The 24,149-nt window shown below is 38.1% G+C and overlaps 1 protein-coding gene and 1 pseudogene across 2 annotated transcripts; both read left to right on the top strand.

Moving 5' to 3' along the window:
• Positions 1 to 12,392: 12,392 nt before the first annotated feature.
• On the top strand, positions 12,393 to 16,220 carry LOC140693329 (olfactory receptor 5AP2-like). Of its 2 annotated transcripts, XM_072957263.1 has the most exons (2): positions 12,393 to 12,404; positions 15,300 to 16,220. In XM_072957263.1, the coding sequence occupies exons 1-2, from the start codon at positions 12,393 to 12,395 to the stop codon at positions 16,218 to 16,220; spliced, it is 933 nt and encodes a 310-aa protein (XP_072813364.1). The 2 variants fall into 2 exon arrangements, with proteins under 2 accessions (XP_072813364.1, XP_072813363.1); XM_072957262.1 differs by lacking the exon at positions 12,393 to 12,404 and having other exon boundaries at positions 15,267 to 16,220.
• A 5,542-nt stretch (positions 16,221 to 21,762) lies between these two features.
• On the top strand, positions 21,763 to 22,703 carry LOC102529606 (olfactory receptor 5AP2-like; annotated as a pseudogene).
• The last annotated feature ends 1,446 nt before the right edge of the window (positions 22,704 to 24,149 follow it).

A 24,149-nucleotide genomic window follows, 5' to 3' on the forward strand; every position in this document is an offset into this window, starting at 1 on the left:
AAAACTTGAAGATGCCAGGTTAGGGATCTCAGTCCCTCACATTGAACTCCTCTCTTTGTCTGAGGGAAAAGGATTGAGGGTCTTCAAAGGGGAGGTCATGACTGAACAATGATTGAATGCTTCCCCAGCAAAACACCCTCAGGTGCTCTGACCCTTTGGAATCCAGGAAGTACCCTGGACATGCTGGGCTCCTTCTGCATTGAACTGATAGGGGCCACTCTGCTGGGCAGGGCGATTGATGCCAGTCACCAGAGAAAAATTATTGGAGGCTGTAAAATATGACCAAAAAGTATCATGGCTGGAACCCAGGGGATTTAGCAGTGCATTTCCTAGCATCTCCTTAACCTTCTCTGTCAAAGGAAAAGTACCACAAACAAATAAAAACAAGACAATCAAAGACCCAGTTCTAACATTAAGGTAATTCGGACAACTTACCAGGTAACTTTCATTCAACTGAGGGGCTGAAAAAACGTGAAGGGACCACAGACAAGCAAGAAGGGAGGTAAAGAGAGAGGTTTGCTTTGTAATTATTACAATGGGCATTTATAGTAAATTTTAGCCATATGGATCCTATTGCCCACCTCCTTTTTTTTTTTAACCAGATACAACTCTGAATGTAAATAAAAAAACCCTATAGAGTGTGACTTTGGGGATACCAAAAGTCCTGCTCTCCAGAAATATCCACTGGCCATCACTTTCTGTGAAAGACCATAAGTATGATTTTTTTAAAATAGCACGTGTAAATCCAAGGAAATTTTTGCATGCTGAAGTATACTGACAAACATATGTACTTAAAAAATGTTTATTAAAGCTCATATATCTAAAAGACACAGATTAGAACCTACTTTCATTTAAGACTTTGAACTTCATTTCTAATTTGAGTAATAAAAGTGTCTTAGAAATATATGCTGTAATTTCAAATTAATGTTGAAGATTCTTCTGAATGCTTTACAACCATAAGCTGCACATGGAACATTCCCAACAGTCAGTAAAAAATACTGACTGCCAAATTTACACTTAAACATATTATAAAACATTCTCTAGGAAAAGGCAAGATGGCGGAGTAGAAGGATGCTTGTAAGTCACCCTCTTCCATAAATACACCAAGACCCATATCTACAGGCCCACTCAGCCAACCAGAGCACCTGCGGAACGCCAACAGATCATCGCCCTCTTCAAAAGATAAAGATGCCAAAAATCTGGTAGGAGAAAAGGAAAAAAGAAAGAACAAAAGGCAAAGCAGCGTGGGATGGGTCCCTCGGGGAGGGAGCGGCAAAGGAGGACTGGCGCTAACTCGCTGGGTCTCCCCTCTCCAACTGAGAGGCCAGCGGGATGGAGGGGGAGCCTCCGAGGCTCAGATCTGTACAGAACAGCCCTTGTCTGACAAAACTAAGTTAAACGGACACAGAGCGTCCCCCCGACACCCAGCCTGAGATGCGGGCTGGCAGGGGCGGGCAGGGCCAGGCTGCACAAGCTGGGCGGAGGACGGGGGCGGCTGCATGGAGGCATCCCCGGGGGACTGCAAGGGGCTGGGTGCAGTGGCTGTGGGTGTACAGGACAGAAAAACTTGGGCCCTCCATAAAACAGCAAGGCTGATGTACTCTTGGGGGAAGGGTGCATACCCCCATCTCTGAAAAACCGTGGAAACTTTTCAGGGGAAGAGAGGCAGGGCTCAGGCACAGCTGCCATATCTTCCGGCGCTGAGCACCTGGGTGGGGGCGGGGGCGAAACCTGCATCCTCACTGAAGGGCTTAGCAGCCTCAAAGGCCAGACTGAGATGGGCCTACAGCTCGGGGCAGATATGATCTTTCCATCCTGGTCCCTCAGAGAACTTGCTCCACAAAGACAAACAAGGAGCTGGGTCTTGGCTCGGAGCAGGGACGAGGCTGTCCCTCGGTCTTCCCGGATCCCACCCGCAGAGCGCTGACCAGGGCGGAGCACGCAGCTGCACAGAGCAGCGGAGCTACCGGCGGTGCAGGTAGAGGGAGAGCGGCCTCCCTCCTGTCGGGCAGGAACACAGCCCCTGACCGAGGTGCTGGGAGGGGGCACGACCCGCCCTCCTACATGGCCAGTCTGCAAAATCTGACTGCGGCATCCGGAGGGGCAGTGACCCGCCTGCCCACAGCAGAGGAGAGCTGCAACTGACCCAGTATTAGGAGGGGGCATGATCTGCTTGCCAACAGATGCTGGGAGCAGCACAGAAGAGGGCACCAACGGAGGGCTTCTGAAAACAAGCTGAGCTTCCAAAACAGGATGGAGACAGAAGGACTTCATATTAAAAGCACAGAGACTCCAGGAGAACACCGACAACCCCTTTTTCTGTTTTTTTTTTTTAAATCTGTTTTCACCTGTTCTATTTTCAATTACTCTCTTAATTTTTACTTCTTTATTCATTTCTATTTCTCTTGGGTTTTGATGTCCTGTTATTGATTAGACACAGGTTTCAAATACATCTATTCATCTCCTCACCCCTTTTTTTTAAGGTTTTAAAAGGACGTCTCAACCCGATTGATACTCTGCTTCAACTCGCTCTTCTATTATTCATTATACACTGTTTTCAAACCCTCTTTCTCCCTTCTTTTGAAAATCTTTCTCTCTCTCTTCTGTTTTTTCTTTTTTTCCCTAAATTCTATTCCTAAATAGGCATTAGATAGATAAAATCCTTAAGATCCAAGATAGAAAACTGATACTCCATAAACCACAGTGCCAGAGAGGTATGAGCAAGATGAAGAAGCAGAGAAACCTTTCCCAATTAAAAGAACAAGAGGAATTCCCTGAAAGAAAGATCAATGAAATAGACATCGATAGCCTACTAGATCAAGATTTCAAAAAAGGAGTGATCAAATTGCTGAAGGAATTAAAAGAGATAGTGTTTAGAGATATAAAATATGTCAAAAATGAAATTGAAGCTATAAAGAAGAGTCAAGTAGAATGGGTAAACTCATTGACAGAGATAAGGAATGATCTAATAGCTGTGCAAACCTGACTAGTTAATGCAGAGGAACGAATTAGTGATCTAGAAGACAGGGCAATAAAAAGCAAACATTCAGAAGAACTACAAGATAAGCAATAATAAAAAAAAATGATAATAGCATAAGGGACCAATTGGATAATATAAAGCATCCCAATCTTCGCATAATAGGGGTCCCAGAAGGGGAAGAAGGATCAAAGGGGATTGAAAAGGTTTTCAAAGAAATCATGACTGAAAACTTCCCAAACTTAAAGAAGGAATCAGATATCCAATTACAGGAAGCTCAGAGGGTCCCAAACAGGAAGAACCCAAATAGACCCACACCAAGGCATATCATAATCAAGATGGCCAGAGTCAAGGATAAAGAAATGATTCTAAAGGCAGCAAGAGAAAAGCAAAGGGTGAATTACAAGGGAACCCCCATAAGTCTCTCAGCTGATTTCTCTACACAACACTACAGGCCAGAAGGGAGTGGCAAGATATATTCAAAGCCCTGAATGAAAAAAAATGCAGCCTAGGATACTTTATCCAGCAAGGCTATCCTTTAGGATAGATGGAGAAATAAAGTGTTTCACAGACAAAAAAAAAACTGCCGGAGTTTAGCAACACTAAACCCACGGTAAAAGAAATATAGAAAGTGCTATTCTAAATAGAAAAGAAGCAGGATGCTACAGAAATGAGAAACTCACAACTGGAAAGGTGATAACTCATGAATTACAAATAAAGAAAACATACAAATCACTGAGAGTGGGAGAGGGAGGCAGGGAAATATAGAATATTTTTTCTTTCTTTTTTAAATTTTTTTAACAGTAGGATGGGTTTGAGATCATGTTACTATCAGTTTAAAAAAAACAGTTATAGTAATGGGTTAAAAGACTTACAAAAAAAGGTAACCACAAGTCAAAAATTTACTAGGGAGTCACAAAATGAAATAAAATCCATGATAATAAAAAGGAAAATTACCAAACCACAAAAGGAAAAAGAAAGGAACAAAGAGGATATACCAATTCAACTGCAAAGATAAGTTCAAAATGGCAATAAACACACATCTCTCATTAATTACTGTAAATGTTAATGGACAAAATGCTCCAGTCAAAACACATAGAGTGGCAGACTAGATAATAAAGCAAGAACCTTCAATATACTGCATACAGGAGACCCACTTTAGGGAGAACCCACTTTGATTGAGAGTGAAAGGATGGAAAAGGATATTCCATGCAAATGGAAAAGCCAAAAAAGCAGGTGTTGCAGTACTGATTTCAGACAAAATAGACTTTAAAACAAAGGCTATAAAGAAAGATAAAGAAGGACATTTTATAATGATTAAAGGAGTGATACAAGATGAAGATAGTACACTCGTTAAAATATATGCACCCAATATAGGAGCACCTAAGTACATACAAGAATTACTAACAGAGATAAAGGGGGATATTGATGGGAATACAATCATAGTTGGAGATTTTAACACTGCATTAACATCACTAGACAGATCTTCCAGACAGAAAATAAACACGGTGACAGAGAAATTAAATACTACAATAGAAAAACTAGATTTGGTGGATATTTTCAGAGCATTACACTCCCCAAAATTAGGATACACATTCTTTTCAAGTGCACATGGAACATTTTCCAGGATCGATCATGTACTTGGACACAAAAGAAACCTCAACAATATTAAGAGGATAGAAATTATCTCAAGCATCTTTACTGACCACAATGCCATGAAGCTGGAAATCAACAACAGTGAAACAAAGGAGAAAAAAAGAAAAGCATGGAGATTAAACAATATGTTATTGAAAAAACAATGAATCAATGAGAAAATTAAAGCTGAAATTAAAAAAAAATCTTGAGACAAATGATAATGAAAGCACAACCTCTCAAAACCTATGGGACACAGCAAAGGCAGTGCTAAGTGGGAAGTTTATAGAGATACAGGCCTTCCTCAAAAAAGAAGAACAATCTCAAATAAACAAGTTAACCCACCACCTGAATCAATTAGAAAAAGAAGAACAAAAAGCCCCAAAAAGCAGCAGAAGGAAGGAAATAATAATGATCAGAGAGGAATTAAATACAATAGAGATTAACAAGACCATAGAAAAAATCAACCGAACAAAAAGCTGGTTTTCTGAAAAGTAAATAAAATTGACAAACCTCTGGCCAAACTCACAAAGAAGAAAAAAGAGAGAGCACAAATTAGCAAAATAAAAAAGGAAAATGGAGAAATTACAACAAACAAAATAGAAATACAGAATATCATACGAGAATATTATGAAAAACTATATGGAAACAAACTGGATAACCTAGAGGAGGTGGACAAGTTTCTGGAAACATACTGTCCACCAAAACTGAATCAAGAAGAAACTGAACACTTGAACAATCCAATCACTAGAAAGGAAATACAAATAGCAATTAAAAACCTCCCTACAAATTAAAGTCCAGGACCGGATGGCTTCACCGGGGAATTCTACCAAACATACAAAGACTCATACCAGTCCTTCTCAAACTCTTCCAGATGATTGAAAAGGAGGGAATACTCCCAAACTCATTCTATGAAGCCACCATCACCCTGATACCAAAAGCAGGCAAAGACACTACAAAAAAAGAGAATTATAGGCCAATATCACTGATGAACATGGATGCCAAAATCCTCACCAAAATTTTAGCAAATAGAATCCAACAACACATAGAAAAGATTATACACCATGACCAAGTGGGGTTCATCCCAGGGACACAAGGCTGGTTCAACATACACAGATCAATCAATGTAATACATCACATCAACAAGAGAAGGGACAAAAACCACATGATCATCTCAATCAATGCAGAAAAAGCAGTTGATAAAATTCAACATCCATTTATGATAAAAACTCTCGCCAAAGTGGGTATAGAGGGAACATATCTCAACATAATAAAAGCAATATATGACAAACCTACAGCCAGCATAGTACTCAATGGTGAAAAACTCAAAAGCTTTCCACTAAAATCTGGGACAAGACAAGGATGCCCACTATCACCCCTCCTATTCCACATAGTCCTGGAAGTCCTAGCCACAGCAGTTAGGCAAGAGAAAGAAATAAAAGGGATCCAAATTGGAAAAGAAGAGGTAAAAATGTCATTATATGCTGATGACATGTTATTATATATAGAAAACCCTAAAAGGTCCACACAAAAGCTACTAGAGCTGATTGAAGAATTCAGCAAGGTAGCAGGTTACAAAATTAATGTCCAAAAATAAGTTGCATTTCTTTACACTAACGATAAATCAACAGAAAAAGAAAGTAAAGAAACAATCCCCTTTAAAATAGCACCCAAAGTAATAAAATATCTGGGAATATATCTAACCAAGGAGGTGAAAGAATTATACACAGAAAGCTATAAACCATTGATGAAGGAAATTAAAGAAGATTTTAAAATATGGAAAGATATTCCATGCTCCTGGATTGGAAGAATCAATATTGTTAAAATGGTCACACTGCCCAAAGCAATCTACAGATTTAATGCAATTCCTATCCAATTACCCAGGACATATTTCACAGAACTAGAACAAATCATAATTTTTTTGAATTTTGACTTATAATGAGACACCCAAAAGCCAAACCCATGGCCAATGACTCTTTTTGAAATTTTAAGATGGTATGAGCCTGGTGCAAAGGAAATCCAGGCCCAAAGGAGCACTGTGTAGTTTAATGCTCCACTGCTAGTAGGTCATATCATTTTCTCTTTCTGGCCCAAATACTTACCTGTTTTTCACCTTTAGGGAGAGGTAGAATGTCTCCTCTTCTCTTAATGTGCTGTGCTGAACAAATATTCTGAGAAGAATCCAAAGACAGTCAGTCTCTCTAGTAGTTGTCTCTGAGCCACTTGCTCATCCCACATTTGCTTCTGTTTGTGGGAGGCATTTAAGCTTCAGAGTCACAAATAATCCCCTGAGAAAATGTGATGAAATGACTTCTACACTCACAGGATACTCAAGGATTTAATGAACTGTCATCCCCCAAGGAATTTCACTCTCACTTTCTTCAACATTAATGATAAAAGAAGGAAACACGAGGGAATTCTTTTCTCCCTCTCTAGTTGTGATGGTGGAGTCAGTAATGAGTGTTACATGCATTATTTTTACAAGCCCAAATCTGCCTTCATGGTGTGATTTTGATGGCAGTTTAGAAAGGTCTGGTTGCTGATGTCTGAAGTCTTTTCAAAGAGGATGATGATACTTCCCATGTTATATGGAGTGGCCACATTTAAACTCTATTTTTTTATTGGAAATACAGTCAATTATGATGTGTCAATTTCTTATGTACAGCACAATGTCCCAGTCATGCATATACATACATGTATCAATTTTCATATTTTTTATTAAAGTTTATTGCAAGATATTGAACATAGTTCCCTGTGTTATACAGAAGAAACTTTTAAAAAATCTATTTTTATATATAGTGGCTAACATATGTAAATCTCAAACTCCCAAATTTATCCCTTCCCACTCCTTTTCCCCAGTAACCATAAGATTGTTTATTATGTCTGCAAGCCTGTTTCTGTTTTGTAGATGAGTTCATAGTATACATATATATATATAAATTTATTTTTTATATTCCACATATGAGTGATATCATATGGTATTTTTCTTTCTCTTTCTGGCTTACTTCATTTAGAATGACAATCTCCAGGTCCATCCATGTTGCTGCAAATGGCATTGTTTTATCACTTTTTATGGCTGAGCAGTATTCCATTGTATAGATACACCACAACTTCTTCATCCAGTCATCTGTTGATGGACATTTAAGTTAAATTCTGTTTTAACTTGAGAAAATCTGGCATAAGGGACTGAAATTTAACATAACAAAAAACCAGTGAGACTGATCTTTTTTGAGAGGGTGATTTGGTGGGCAGGAAAAGGAACAACTGGGGCTCCATGATACTAACATTGTTTTTTTAAAGGACATTTATTCACCAGCGGTTTTGTGGGGTACTTCCCACATGTGATCAACTGAGCCTTCTGATGATAACATCATTGCCTCTGGTTTCAGATGAAGTGAATGACTCATTGATTTATAGGTTAAGTGAATAAGTAATAATTGTTTAACTTTTCCAGGACACACAACTTACTTTAATAGTTTCAGAATGAAAACACTCATCTGTCTGAGTACGGTGCTCATGCTGCATCTCCTTTGATAAGAAAGGTGAGAAGACTGCCATTCATAAGGCAAAGATTCCTACCTAGGAAGAGATCTAGGGCAGCTTTCCTGACACTTCCATTTTTTTACCCCTGATATATACTCACAAAGAAAACAAAGAATGCAGGATGAAAGAAAGATAAGATTCAAATGCCAAAAACATGATTACATGCTTTAATTCTTTTTTAATTTCAAGAGATGGCATATAAATTTGCTTCAGCTCTCCATTGTATAAAGAAAAAGGGAAATTAGTGGTTTTAAGAGTCATATTGCCTACACAATTATTTTAAAAGCCACTTGATTTGGAAATTCTATTTGACCTGAGATAAATTTTTATCCAAGGAGAAAACATTAAAAATAAAATCAAAGAAGCTAATAAAAAATCTTTGTAATACTTTTCTATTTATTCACATTTAGCCTGTGTGTGTCCTTAAGGAACTCTTGTAGACAGTATATAGTTGAATCTTGTTTTCTAGTCTAGCTTCTTTAATTTCATTCTCAAATCTCATTTTATGATGAAAATTAATTTCTAATAACATTTACATATTTTCTTACTAATAAAATTTGTTTTCAAGTCAAACTTTGATTTAAAATAAATATTATTCTCTCATATCTCTAGCTTTGTAGTAATCCATTGTGTGGCTGTACCATTGCCTACTTATCAAGCATCCTGTTGACAGACATTTGAGTTGGTTCTGATCTTTTGCTATTGGAAGAAAATAATGCAACAATAAGTAGCCTAATGCATATGCTTATTCCTACTTTTACCAGCACATTACGTGAGTGGGCTCCTAGAAGTGGGATTGTTAGGTCAAAGGGAAATTTAATGTGCAATTTTGGTAATATTATAGTTTTCCCCTGGCAATGTACAAGAGTGCCCATTTCCCCACAGTCTTCCATAAAGTTTGTTGCCAAATGTTTGTATTTATTTCTCATCTAAATTTATCTATCTATTCTCTCTCTAGTTCACTATCTATCTATATTTGCCAATCTAAGAGTTGGCAAAAAGAAATAAACTCAAAATGACTTAAAGACATCAACATAAGACAAGACACCATAAATCTCCTAGAAGAGAATATAGGCAAAACATTCTCTTATATAAATCATAGCAGTGTTATCCTCAGACTACCAAGGCAATAGAGATAAAAGCAAAACTAAAGAAATGGTACCTAATCAAGCTTATAAACATTTGCACAGCAAAGGAGACTATAAACAAAAGGAAAAGACAGCCTATGGAATGGGAGAAAATATTTGGAAGTGATGCAACTGACAAGGGCTTGATTTCCAGAATATACAAGCAGCTCACACAACTTAATACCAGTCAACATTCATTAGCACCACAGTGTGGCTTTCCAGCAAGAGTTGGCTGGAAACCATCCACTGATAGTTTCAGTGGAAGCCTACTGAGAGGTTTCTTGATCAGTTGACCCAGCCAGAGAGTGTCTTGGCCACATAGTGAGCCATAGGCATACCCAGCACAACCATGTCCAAAGAAGCCTTGGAGATGGGGGCCTCTTCCAAGTCTGTTCCTATCTTCATGTGCTGCCTCAGCTCCAGAGGTAGTGGCTGCCCTTTGTATCCATTCTTCCTGTATACTTTAGACTTTTCTTGATCACTCAATAGTAGTTAATCCCATTACCAGGTAATAAATGTTTATGTTAAATTTTACCTGATATAATTACTGTGTGGTTTTTCTGTTTCCTGATTGGATCCTGGCTGATAGAAAGGGTGAACATATTTTCATATATTTAAGAGCCATTTGCATTTCTACTTTTGTGAAATGTTTATTCATGTCTTGTATCCATTTTTTCCCAGGGCATATCCCTTCTGTATTTTGATTTATTCACAGATTCTTTTATTTATTAGTTTTTAGATATTCTTTATATATTGGAGACATGTTCTGTTTGTCTAGTATATAAGGCGTGAGTTTTCCACAGTTTATCATTTGTCTTTTGATTTTGCTAAGAAATTTCTTACCATGAAATAATTTTCTTTTTTTCTTTCTTCCTTCCTCCCTCCCTTCCTTTCTCATTCTTCCTCTCCTTTCCTCCTTCCTTCCCTCTCTTCTTACCTCACTCCTTTCTTTACCTTCCTTCCCTTTATTTTTGTCAAATTTATCATTTTCAATTTTACTATTTCTAGATTTTGAGTCCTATTTATACTGTATTCAGATGCAATTAAATTTAAAAATCAGTGTATTTGACAAGATAAAATAAAAAATAACTGTTATGTATTGTTAAATTATGCTTCTGTTTACAAAGGACTGCACCATGTTTTCTCCTAGTTCTTGTGCTATTTAACGTTTTTAAATTTTTAAAATCATAACTCATTGAAATTTTACAGGGTCTAATAAGTAGAAAATATCAAGTTTTCTCTTTTTCTATAAGGCTATCAGCAATTGTTGTTAAAAAGTTTCCTTTCCCCACAGTTTTGAGATGCTATTATCATATATTGGGTTTTCATTTCATTTTATTGGGTCTATATCTGTATTTTTCTATTCTGTTCCTTGTCCTTCCACCAATTCTGTAAAATTGATTTATCAGTAATACACTGCTTTAATTATAAGCATCCTTACATACTTTGCACCAGTAAATCAGGGCCCACCCTGATTTGTTTCCTTTTTTACAGGGGTCTCATGGCTATAATAAGAATAATATCAGTTTGTTCCTATGTAACAACTAATTCACTCTTAATTGAGGAAGGGTATTTATTTGCTTATTAAATAAAATTCACTATTTGCCAATCATGTTTCATACTCTGTGTTCAGAAGAGCCTAATGTATTTTCCCTCCAAAATACAAAAAAAAAATTTTTAAATTTTAAAAAGCAAGTGGTTAAGCATTAAAATAATGTGAATTTTGTCTGAATTGCTAGAGACAAATCAAGCTTTTGTGTCCCCCAGAATTTAGTGCAAACTTATTACACTGTACTGAGAGACAAATCAGAGTGTCTTCTCAAAGTGGCACAGATAATACAAATGCTCATCAGATGATGATCAATTTGTCTCAGACCCTGTACCTCTTGAATGGAAGATGTATTTAGGCAACAGGAAAGCTTGTAAGTCTCCATCTAGACTTCATTGGCTGATGACTCTTCCTTACTCTGGACAGTATGGAGGAGACTCAGGGTGGAGGGAAGTCTTATTTATTAATCATCTATCTATACTCATTTGATGCAATGATGCATGTTCTTTGATTTACCTATGAAGTCACCCTGTGAAGCAGGTGTCAGTACTCTCACACAGAAATGAAGAACCTAAGGCACAAAGAGATTTAGTGCGCTATCTAAAGACACACAACCAGAGAGGCACGGAGCCAGGACTGAAGACCAAGTCTGTCCTTATCCTTGCTACATCCCTGCATCCCCTCCAGTTTGCCCCTCACTGTGATTCAGGCAGCATAACTTCTTATCTGTACTCGAAGTCCTTAGAGAAGGCAAGACCAAAGGCTGAGCAAACCTGCTCTGCTTTTGATTCTTTCAATGCATCTAAGGGGACCAGGCCACCAACTATTAGAAGAGACAGAAAATGAACATTAAATAATTGTTTGGAATACGGGACTGAAAATTCATTTTTCCACTGGGCCCAGGTGTCCTGAGGGTAAAGGAGAGAAATATGGAAAGACATGTGTTTTCCTTAGATTCAGAGGGAAACAAAAACAACTAGATCAAAATGAGGTGACGTGAGGGATGAAGTCCACAGAGACCAAAGAACAAGAAGTGCCTCCTACTTAAAATAAGTCAGGATGCCCTCTCCAGACTCTGGTCCAGAGCCTCTGCAACCGGAAATAACCACAAACAATATCACAGCTGTAACGCAGCAATGTTTTCTGTGTTTTGAATTGTGTTTACCATGACATAACAGATTGGGAAAGTTTAAGGAAAAATGAAGGAGAAAAAACTCAATCTCTGCTGAATGCAGGTGCAACTCTCTTATGAAAGGGAAGGTATAAAGCATTTCAGTTTTCTTACCTCTGTAACAAATGATGTCTAAAGTCCATTCCAACTCTGCCTGTTGCTTAACCTGGGAGAATTAGAGTAACTGCCTCCTCTAAGAAAAACATTTGTTTTTCTTTTTCTGCTTTTTTTTTTTTGATGAATTTAAGCCTTAGACAAGAACAAGCAAAAGGATCAAAGGTAAGAAGATGATATAAAAAGTTCTGTCCATGTAATTTACTGACCTGAGGAAAAATTTAATATCCTGTTAATTTCTGCAATCTACCCATAGACCCAAAGTTCCAAGAATACCGAATGGCTAAGAAAGTATGTTAAATATTCTGTCCATTTTTATTAATTAAATTTTATTTGTCATTAGGAAGATTATAAGGATCGATAAATAATATGATTTCAAGACCTTTTCAACACCAGCAATTCTCAGGAAATCTCACTAATATTTTCACAAACTCCTAGAAATTGACAACCCAGTTGAAGGATCTCTGGACTAGAGGCTTGACTGCAAAGTCTCAGGCTGGGGAAGGGGAATGTTTCAGAGAAAACAGGAAATGCATTTGCTAGCATAGAGGAAAGATGAAAGCATGTAATCCACAGCACTAGATGTAAAACAAGTGGTGTTTTGCTAAAAATACTATCTAATGAATGTGAGTTCTGAGAAAGACAGTTTTCAACCACTGTAACTGTATTTTCTCTTCAGGAGGTGTATGGATTTCTCCCAGTGTAACTAAGTGTGTTCTAGTGCATCAATAAGGTTCTGAGAATTACAATATCCATTGCTCTGTGCATTAGTGCTCACATCCATCACTGATGGGGTCCTTATAAATCACCTCAAGTGTTGCATTGGCTGGCTATACATCTGTAGGTGATCTCTGGGACTTTGGGCAAAGGTCACCAATCTTTTGTGCCTCCCATCTCCCATGTGCACAAAGAGGACTACAACACTGCTTATCTCATAGGATTTAAATAAAACAGTGCAGGAAGAATACTTAACATGGTGATTATGGAACATGGGAAATGCTCAGCACAGTTCAGTACTTGTTATTGTTACCCATCTTCGCCTTTCTTTGTGTGTCTAGCACACACGCAATGTCTGGGGCATTTTATTCTTTTTACTATTTCTGAGAGAAAGGTACTCAGAGGGAAATTTTCTGGTTGAAGATGAGAGGAAAAGATCTATTCCTTTTTTCTAATTCTTTCTGCTCTTCTTTGAAATTCAAACAGCAAGCGTTTTCCAAGGAAGAGGACTAGGCTGCACCTCTGTCCAGGGAAATCTGAAAGGAGACAAGGTAGTGTTGGGGAACAAATAATGTGGCCATCAAGACACCCAGGGTTCAAAATGTTATGGTAGCTCACAGAGAAAAAAATGTGACAATGAGTGTGTATATGTCCATGTATGACTGAAAAATTGTGCTGAACACTGGAATTTGACACAACATTGTAAAATGATTATAAATCAATAAAAAATGTTAAAAATAATAGACACCCAGGGTTCACCGCTGATTCGCTCCTCTACTTCATTGACCTCCCCTAACAGAAGGTCATCTTATTAACACTCCTAGACTCATGTGTATCCCCCTCACTGGTCTGTGGTGAGGCCTAGATTAGATAATGAGTGCAATGACACTTTGAAAAGTACTGTAACACTGTACAAACATGCCAGGTTCTGTTGCTGGTGAGGGCACTTAGCCCCTACCCAAGGGGGAAGCAGGTGGAGCAGAGTGCGAATAGGCACTTCTGTGTGTGGCAGTGTCTGTGAGCCTTCTCCCCAACTGTGCTCAGTAGATCCTTTAGCTCTGATGTTAGCCCACATAGTGGGTTACTTTGATCCCACATTTAAATTTGAGACAGTATCAAATAAATTCCTGCTGTAAATGATAAATGATTTAATACTTTAAGCTATAATTTGACAGCTAGATTAGCACCATTTTATCTACTGTTTAATAATTTGAGGTCATTGAGGTAGGGAGTTAGGCTGGAAATGGAGAAGAATTCCCCTGGAGCTGTTGCCTAAATTTTACTTGAGAGATCTAAGCTGGACATCTATTTTGATTTTCCTTCCTTCCTTCCTTCCTTCCTTCCTTCCTTCCTTCCTTCCTTCCTTCCTTCCTTCCTTCCTTCTTTTTTCCCTCCTCCCTCCTTTCCTCCCTCCATCCTTTCTTTCTTTCATTCTTTCATCTTTTTCCTTGTATCTTTCTTTTTTCTTTAGTCCATGATTTCACTTCATTACACTCTGCAAGGGGTGAATTTTAGTTCCAGTTAGACAACCTAGTGTAAAATTATTCCCCAGAATGAATACAGTGGAATATTCCACATGCTGGTGGTGATGTGTTCTGGTTCTGTGGTGATTCTGTGAATCTGGGTGTTACGTAGGAGTTTTCATTGCTGTATCTGATCTATTACTTTCATGTGGGATGTCTACTCATTCTTACAACTTGATTCTCTAGATATTGAAGGCAACTATCCAAAATGCTCAATATTTATTTAACTTTTTTTTTTTTCTGTAAATGCTGATACTGGGAAATTAGGGTAGGGTCAGAGCCATGCTAGCTGTATGGGAACTGTCTTCTGGCTTGGACTTCAGTTTTTAAAATTTCTCCCAGGCCCAGGAAGTTCAAACTTCTTTATTATTATTATTATTATTATTATTATTATTATTATTATTATTATTATTATTATTATTTAGTTTAGTGACTTATTATTGTTTAGTGATGTTTATTAATTTTACTAACTTTCAATATTTTGTATACATTCCATTAGTAGTGTGGAGGAATAATCAGTGGCCTGAATACATTTTGATCTTTTTTTTTCTAGAAGTTGTGTCTAAATGGTATATTAATATATCACTTTATTTATCATAAATAATGATGCATCTAAAGGATAAGTTCCTGCAATTACCCAATAAATAGTTAATGCCAGAAGTGACCTTGGTTAATGGATATTAAGTCACTCATGTCAGGGTCATTTCTTAGTGTGCAACAAACCTAGAACTCAACTGTCTTTTCATGTCTTTTGACTTGGCATCAAGTCCAACACACTTCATAGTAAGTTTTTCACTTTGCTCTCTTCTGTTAGAATTTGCATGTGTACATACCAGTAAAATGATGTTTATAGCTCTGTCATGTATCCATCTGACCAAATGCCATGTTCCACTTCTCTCTTACTGTAGCTCAGATGATCAGGCATATGAAAGAGATCCAAGGTGAGAATCAAACAGAAGTGACAGAATTTATCCTCTTAGGACTCTCAGACAATCCAGATCTACAAGTTGTCCTCTTTGGATTGTTTCTGTTCATCTATACGGCAACCATGGTGGGTAATTTGGGGATGATTGTGATAATTAAGATTGATCCCTGTCTCCACACCCCCATGTACTTCTTTCTCAGCAGCCTCTCCTTTGTTGATGCCTCTTACTCTTCTTCTGTTACTCCTAAGATGCTTGTGAACCTCATGTCTGAAAATAAGACCATTTCTTTTAATGGATGTGCTGCCCAGTTTTACTTCTTTGGCTCCTTCTTGGGGACTGAATGCTTCCTGTTAGCCATGATGGCATATGACCGCTATGCAGCCATTTGGAACCCTCTGCTGTATCCAGTTCTCATGTCTGGGAGAATCTGCTCCTTGCTAGTGACTACCTCATTCCTAGCAGGCTTTGGGAATGCAGCCATACACACGGGAATAACTTTTAGATTATCCTTTTGTGGCTCCAGTAAGATCAACCACTTCTACTGTGACTCTCCACCCCTGCTCAAACTCTCTTGCTCTGACACCCACATCAATGGCATCGTGACCATGGCTTTCTCCAGTTTTAATGTCATCAGTTGTGTTGTGATTGTCCTTGTTTCCTACTTGTGTATCCTCATTGCCATCTTGAGGATGCCCTCATTAGAGGGTAGGCAGAAAGCCTTCTCCACCTGTGCCTCTCATCTCATGGCTGTCACCATATTCTTTGGGACAATTCTCTTCATGTACTTGCGCCCTACATCTAGCTACTCAATGGAGCAGGACAAGATTGTCTCTGTCTTTTATACAGTAGTGATCCCTATGCTAAATCCTCTAATATACAGTTTGAAAAATAAGGATGTCAAAGGGGCCCTTCAGAAGATCTTACAGAAACAGATACTGTAAAGCCATATTACACATCACCTTGTTACGTAGAAGAAAATATGTTTTCATATTAATTGTATCGTCAGATTGCTTAAGCTGTTTTTCTGTGTTAAGGTAGATTGTTTAAAGTGAGGTATGCTTCTTAATCTCTTGGTGTCTTAAATGTGTATTCATGGGCTTATAGGATGAATCAACATAGTGGGGGGCATGGTGTCTGGTAAAGTATCAATACTTGGAATTGGCTGACCTGGGCCTAAGTCTCAATGCCAATATTTAGCTTTTTTCACTCTCAGTTTTATTATTTACAAATATTGGTGTCTTTGATTGGGACCTGGGCAAACAGACTGTGAGACAGATACTTGCATGCAGGGAGTTGATTGGAAAGTGTTCCCAGGAATAGTATGTGTAAGGGAGTAGGAAAATCAGGGTTGGGTAGAAGTTGAATTGTGATGAAGTCACAACAGAGTGCCTAGCCAATTCCACATAGAACTCTGGGGTTGAGATGATCCTTTAGATATATTCCAAATTGTCAAAAAGGGGCCAGGTATTTGTAATGCCACAATGACCAGTTTTGGATATGGGTCCCCCACTGGAAGGGGGTACAGTCTTGGGCATGACAATTCCATGCAGCAAAGATTACTCAGAATGGAACTCAGCTGTGAGATATCAGTTGCCAATACACTTAGAAGCTGGGGGAATAAATACTTCAACCCTGAAAGGCAAATCTGGACACTGTATCTCAGCATCCATTATAAATAGTGACACTATTCCCCTCACATGAATGTCAGGAGTACCAAACAATACACAAGAAAGAGTGTTACCGGGTCTTATAGTAACATGGATACCACACCAATAGCAGGGGAATATTTTACTGACTTTGTGAATTGGAATATTTTGAGGGTAGTAATCTCAAAGTTAAAGTACTTTAAAATTTTATGTCTAGCCTTGTCAAAGTTTAGATAGTTTTCAATAAACATTTATCAAATTAACTTATCTATCTATAGCTTATTATTATAAAGCTGGGGGCTGTCAATCTTACAGCAATGGGAAAAAAAAGACTTCTTTGATAGTATGGCATACTGAAGAAGGACTAAATAATGATTTGGAATCAGGTAAATGTCTATTTCCTAATTCTGTTTGCCCCACTATCTACAGAAGACAAGAGCAGAGAACACTAGTGCGCCACATGCTCCAGGTAAGACCACCTCATCCCTGAAAAACTTCTGAGAGAATACAAAAGAAGAGATAACTCATCCTATCCACCCAGAACAGTTTTCTGGTCTCCCTACAGCTTCCTCTGTCAACTACTAACCATGGTTTCTCTCAAAGATATTCAAAACTATCATGGCTGGCACCTTCCTCCCTGCTCCCTTTTATTCTAACTCTTCCAGTATAATATCTAGCCTTTAAATGTTTCTTATTCACCAATCTAAAAAAGAAAAAGGTGATATTTTGTCATTATTCCTATATCCATATTTCATTGATTGCCCAACTGAGATGCCATGGTCCATTATATAATGACTCATTCTCAATCTCTTTCCATTCCATGGTTCTACATTTTCTTCATGTATGTATCTGAATCCCAACCAGTTAAACTTAATCGTTAACTTCTCCATGTCCTCCGCTTAAGCTACTTAGTGCAGTTAGAGAAAACCCTTAGTATTCCAATTTCTATTGCTGATCTTTGGGTGGGAGCCAGTGCTGCTGGGGTTACCTGTGGGTGAGACAGGATGGGAGCCAAGAAGGGTGCTAGTACTGGATGGGGCTGCCTGCAAGCTGGGGTGGAACAGAAGCTGGATTAGAGAACCTGTCCATGGTAGGGGGCTTGAGTGAGCTGGTCCTCAGGAGAATGCTGGGGAAGGGTGTGTGTTGTTGGTTAGGTTGATGGAGAGTGACAGAAACAGTCCTGCCAGCACTGAGCCAGCTAGGTGGAGGGAGAGAAAAAAATAGGTGCCAACTAGCACTTTCATTACTAGGGAAAGTTTCACTAGATCCCTGCCTCTCTGGCACATATTGTAAAATTAATCAATGGATCTTCTTCTCATGTGTCTCCGACACTTTTCAAGCTGCTGCCTCTGTACTGGGACTTAGTAGTGAGTTTGTTGCAAGCCCTTCAAGAATGAAATTTCAGTTTCCCACAGCCCTCTGGCTCTCCCAGACCTCAGCCCTGCTGGTTTTCAAAGACAGATGTTATGGTGGCTCATCTTCCTAGTGTAGGGCCCCCATGCTGGGGAGCCAGATGTAAGTCCCAGACCCCTCACCCCTCCGACTGGACCTTTGAGGTTGTGATGTCACTCCTGCTTCTGGCTCTCCACACCAGAGTGTGGGTTCTGACCAGACCATGACTCTGCCATTTCCACCCATCTCCATGTAGCCTTTTCTCCATATCCTTAGTTGTAGGCAGTCTGCTCTGTTGGTCTTCGGGTCGTTCTCAGAGACAGGTGTTTTGCTGTGGTTGTAGTTTTGGTGTGTCTGTGGAAGGGTGTGAGCTCAGCATCTTCCTACTCTGCCACCTTGATCCAGACACCTCCCCACTCCACTCAACAACAACAACAACAACAACAAACTATTAGTGGAAAAATCAGCATGTAATACAAACTGAAGATATACAGGTGAGAAAACAAAGTTTCTCATTTCATGAAACCTGTATTCAAATGAGGAAGACATAATTGTACTTAATTTGTGTTTATGTGTGCATAGGCATTTATGTGTGTGTGTGTGTGTGTGACATGGATGTGAGTGGTGCTTTAAAGAAGTTAAAGCAGGCAAGAGAATAGGGACTGGTTGTGTCAGAGATGAGCTCACCGTGGAAATGATACTTGAGCAAGGCCTGAGTAGGGTGAGCAGCACATGAATGTCTGTGGAAGAGCCTTACATGTATAATTACAGTGAATACAAAGGCCCTGAGGCAAGACCCTGTTTGGTTTACAAAAGGAATAATAAAGAAAGCTGATAAATAGGCCTTGGACTTTATTTTTTTCATATCACTTTGTAATAGCTGTTTTCCCCCACCCCAGACTGAAAACTGCATGAAGAAATAAACAAGATTGACTTTGTTGACTACTCTATCAATACCAAGGATTCTTCTGCTACATAAAACACATTCACTAAATATTTGTTGAATGAATTAATGAGTGTGATGTGAATTATATTCTAATAGAAAGGAGTAGACATTTTATTTTAAGTGCAATTCTGAAATTTAGAGGCAGGATCTAATCAATCCTGTACCATTTAATTCAATGTTGTGCACAATGGAGGCTCAAGACTGTAAAAGTGATTTTGTATTTCTCTCAATGCCTAAGTTACTCCCCAGAGTATAGATGGTTCATTGAGGAGAATGTAGTTCAATTATCTGAGTGAAAAATAAATGAATGTCTTAATTTTGGATTAGCACATTTCAAGCTTCAGACTTTTTCCTGTTTTGCAGAGATGATTAAATCTCAAGAGCATTGTCACAAACTTAATAGGCTGACCTTCTGCCTCAGATTCAGAAGCAGCATTGTTTCTACTCCTTTTACTCATGCTTAATTTCATAACTATGCCTTAATTCTACCACAGCTGAATATGTGATGCCACTTTCATTTTCATCAAAGCTATGAATTTCACATTGTAAGGAAGAAAACTTGTATTCCTCCAATACCCCAAAAATAAAACTAAACTAAATAGACACCACTACTTTGGGAATATTGTTTTAAGGACAAAAGATAAGATGATTTAATTTATTTCAAAGTGTTGAGGTATAGAATTTTCCAGGAGGACTCAAAAAACATTCAAATAATTAAGATTAAATATCTTAATTGCAATATGTTTGAAACACTGAATTTAATAGTATCAACTGAACTAACCTGGATTTTTTTAGAAGAGAGAAATTTAGGATGACTAATAACAGATGATTTTTTTTCAAATATTCAACATGTGCATACACATACATATATGAATACATGCATATGTGTGCGAATATATGTATATGTGGTATGAATTTGTGTGTGTGTATAAAGCAGGAAAATTTAATTAATTTTGTGCAGAAGGAGCGCCAAAATACCTGGCATGTGTGCGTGTAAGAGCAAATTATTTTATGCTTTTTATGCACCCATTGAGAAAATGACTGCAATTTTCAGCCTTTATCTACATATACACAAACACATATGTATACACATACACATACATATAGGATCATATATATCGTATAGGCTAATATTCCATTTATGTCAATTTATATGTTTGTTTCATATAAAAATTGTATTTGTATATTATGCATAAAGTAGAGCTTTATAAAATGGCTGTAAATTTTTAAAAGTGGTATTTTACAGGATAATATTTTAGCCAAGTTTAGGGATAGAAAGATCAGTCAAAAGACTATTGTAGTTATGTAGGTGGAAGATGATGTTGGCTTGAGCCTTCACGATAGGAATGGAGGTGGTAGGAGGTTGTTGGATTCTTGATATAGATATCTTGAAGGTAGGGACAATATAATTATCTTAGAGACTGATTATAGAGTGTGTGGGAAAGAAGAAAGAATGATTTCTCTAGTATTTATTTATTTATATTTAATTTTATTTGGACAAATATGAGTGGAGAGCTGTCACTGACTTGAGACAGGGAATGCTATACTTGGAATACATTTAAGGAGGTCATGAGCAAATCAGATTTGGGTCATGTTGAGCCACTATTCAATATTAATGTGGAGACATGAGTAAGCAACTAAATTGTAAGTTGAGTTTGGAAAAGAGGTCAGGGTTAAATACGTACATTCAGGAGTTGTAAGTACGTAGGCAGAATTTAAAGTCATGAGACTGAGTAAGATCAACAAGGTAGAGTGTAAGCAGGACAGAGAAGAGGGTCAAGATGTGAGTTCTGAGTGACTCCAACCTTAAGAGTCAGAGAAAAGAAGAGGAATAAATGAAGACTGAGAAGGAACAACCACATGGTAAGAGGGACACTCAGAGTCTGGTGTCCTGGAAAAGAAGGAACTTTTTCAAGGTGTAGTTAGCCATCACCTCTGCCCAATGTTATGGATAGATCAAAACGATGGCTGAGAATTGACCACTGGATTTGGCAACATAAAGACTCCTGATGACTTTGAAGAGATCAGTTTCTGTGGAGTGATGGGATGAAAGCCTGATTAGAGTGGGTTTAGGAGAAAACAGGAAAAATAGAACTGGATACAGCAGGTCTATTCAACTGTATCATACATTTAATTGCAAGAGGAATGCAGAGGAATTGGATGACAGGTAGTGAAGGTAGTATGATCAAGAGGGGAGGAGATAAAATTTGAGGAGTAGGTTAGGATATAGAAAGATAGACTATCAAAGCCTTCACACAAACATGAGCATAAATATTCATTTTTAAATAAAGTAAGTTACTTTAGTGTTTAGTTACCTTGTTTTGTTGTTGTTTTTTGATAGTAAAAAAGAAAAGAGGTTTTTTCATGTTCTTAGGACATCTTGGAAATAACCTTACCTACAGCAAAAAACAAGCTGTTTGATTCCCCTGATATTTTTGTGTAATTTATTTCCTTGGTTTCTTATCTCAGCAAATGAATCATCTATTCAGAGACAAAAGTATGAGCAACCATTCAACAGTGACTAAATTTATTCCCTGGGGATTCAGTAATCATTCAGACCTACAGTTTCTTCTTTTTATGGTATTTCTAGTCATCTATATGATCACTGTGCTTGGAAATCTTGGCATGATCCTGTTAATCAAGATTGACTCACATCTCCACACGTCCATGTACTTTTTCCTCAGCAATCTGCCCCTTGTTGACTTCTGTTATTCTTCTGTCATTGCCCCTAATAGGCTAGTAAATTTCTGGGTGGACATCCCAGTTATTTCATTCAATGAATGTGTCACTCAGTTCTTCTTTTTTGGTTCTTTTGCTGGCATTGAGGGCTTCCTGTTGAGCGTGATGGCCTATGACTGTTATGTGGCCATCTGCTAGCCTCTTTTTTACACAGTCACTATGCCCCCCCATCTTAATATCATGCTGGTATTGGCCACATATTTTGCAGGCTTTATAAATGCTGCCATTCACACTGGCCTTACCTTCCAACTATCTTTCTGCCACTCAAATGTCATCAACCACTTTTTCTGTGACATTCCACCTGTCCTGAAACTCTCTTGTTCTGACACACATGTCCATGAAGTTCTCATTTTTGCTTTTTCCAGTTTTAATGAACTGAGAGCTGCCTCCTGACTATTCTCACTTCTTATCTCTACATCCTCATGGCCATCTTGAGGATCCATCCAGTGAACAGGAGGTACGAAGCCTTCTCCACCTGTGCTTCCCACTTGATGGTGGTCACCATCTTTTTTGGCACAATCCTGTTCATGTATCTGCAACCCAGCCCCAGCTATGTGATGGACAAAGACAAAGTGGTGTCTGTGTTTTATGCAGGGGTCATCCCCATGTTAAAACCTCTCATCTATAGTCTGAGAAACAAGAAAGTCAAAATTTCCTTAGGTAAAAATTTTAAAACAACCTCTTTTTGCCTCTGTACTTAGAATCATCAAAGCATGGGATTTTAGGACTTGGAGGTAACTTAGAAATGACCAGTCCACTTCCATTCACCCTGGATCCATTTCATTCTGTAGTGAGGCTTTTTAAATTTTTCTTTTCCTTTTTATTTTTTGGGGGAGGTAATTAGGTTTATTTATTAATTTTTTAACCTCTGGAGGTAGTGGGGATTGAACCCAAGACCTCGTGCATGATGGGTAGGTGCTTTATCCCTGAGCTGTGACATCCCCCAGTGAGGCTTTTTATCTGATAGCAGAGTTGGACCAAATGTCTCAGGCATCCTGGGGAATATGGTCACTCTGCATAAATCCCACTTATTCCACAGAGCTTACATGCTTGAAAATAACCAAATATCCCATTTCAACTCCCTGTTCAGAGGTATAAAACCCAGTACTGGCATACCTCAGAGATATTGTGGGTTTGGTTCAAGACTACTCTAATAAAGTGAATATCACAATAAAACAAATCACATTTTTTTGTGGTTTCCCAATGCATGTAAGAGTTACATTTATACTATAGTCTATTAGGTGTGCAATAGCATTATGTCTTTAAGAAACAATGTACATACCTTAGTTAAAAATATTTTATTTGGAAAAACTGTGAAACATCATCTGAGCCTTCAGTGAGTCATATTTTATTGCTGGAGGAAAGTATTGCCTCCATGTTGATGATTGCTGACTGATAAGGATGGCAGCTGCTGAATATTAGGTGGCAATTTCTTAAAATGAGACAACAATGGAGTTTGTCACATCATTTGATCCTTCCTTACACAAACAATTTCTCTGTAGCATGCAATCCTGTTCCATAGCATTTTATCCACAGTAGAGCTTCCTTCAAAATTGTAGTCAGTCCTCAAAAACTCTGCCACTGCTGTTTCAACTAAGTTCACGTAATATTCTAAATTCTTAGCTCTCATTTCAACAGTCTTCACAGCATCTTTACCAAGAGTAGATTTTATCTCAAGAAACCACTTGCTTTGCTCATCCATGAGAAGCAGCTCCTCATCCATTAAATTCTGATCATAAAGTTGTAACAACTCAGTCCCACCTTCAGGCTCTACTTCTAATTCCAGTTCTCTTGCTGTTTCCACCACATCTGCAGTTATTCCTCCACTGTAATCTTGAACCCCTCAGACTTGTGGATCCCTTGAAGGTTGGGATCCATGTTTTCCAAACTCCTGCTAGTGTTGATATTTTGACATCTTCCCAAGAATCAAAAATGTTATTAATGGCCTCCAGAATGGAGAATCCTTTCCAGAAGATTTTCAGTTTCCTTTGCCCAGATCCATCAGAGGAATCACTACTGATGGCAGCCATAACCTTACAAAATGTGTTTCTTAAACAATAAGACATGAAAGTCAAAATGACTCCTTGATCCTTGGACTGCAGAAAGGATGTTGTGTTAGCAGGCATTAAAAACAAATTAATCTTGTT

This window comes from Vicugna pacos, unplaced genomic scaffold (assembly GCF_048564905.1).
Source record: "Vicugna pacos unplaced genomic scaffold, VicPac4 scaffold_19, whole genome shotgun sequence".
NCBI classification, from domain to species: domain Eukaryota; kingdom Metazoa; phylum Chordata; class Mammalia; order Artiodactyla; family Camelidae; genus Vicugna; species Vicugna pacos.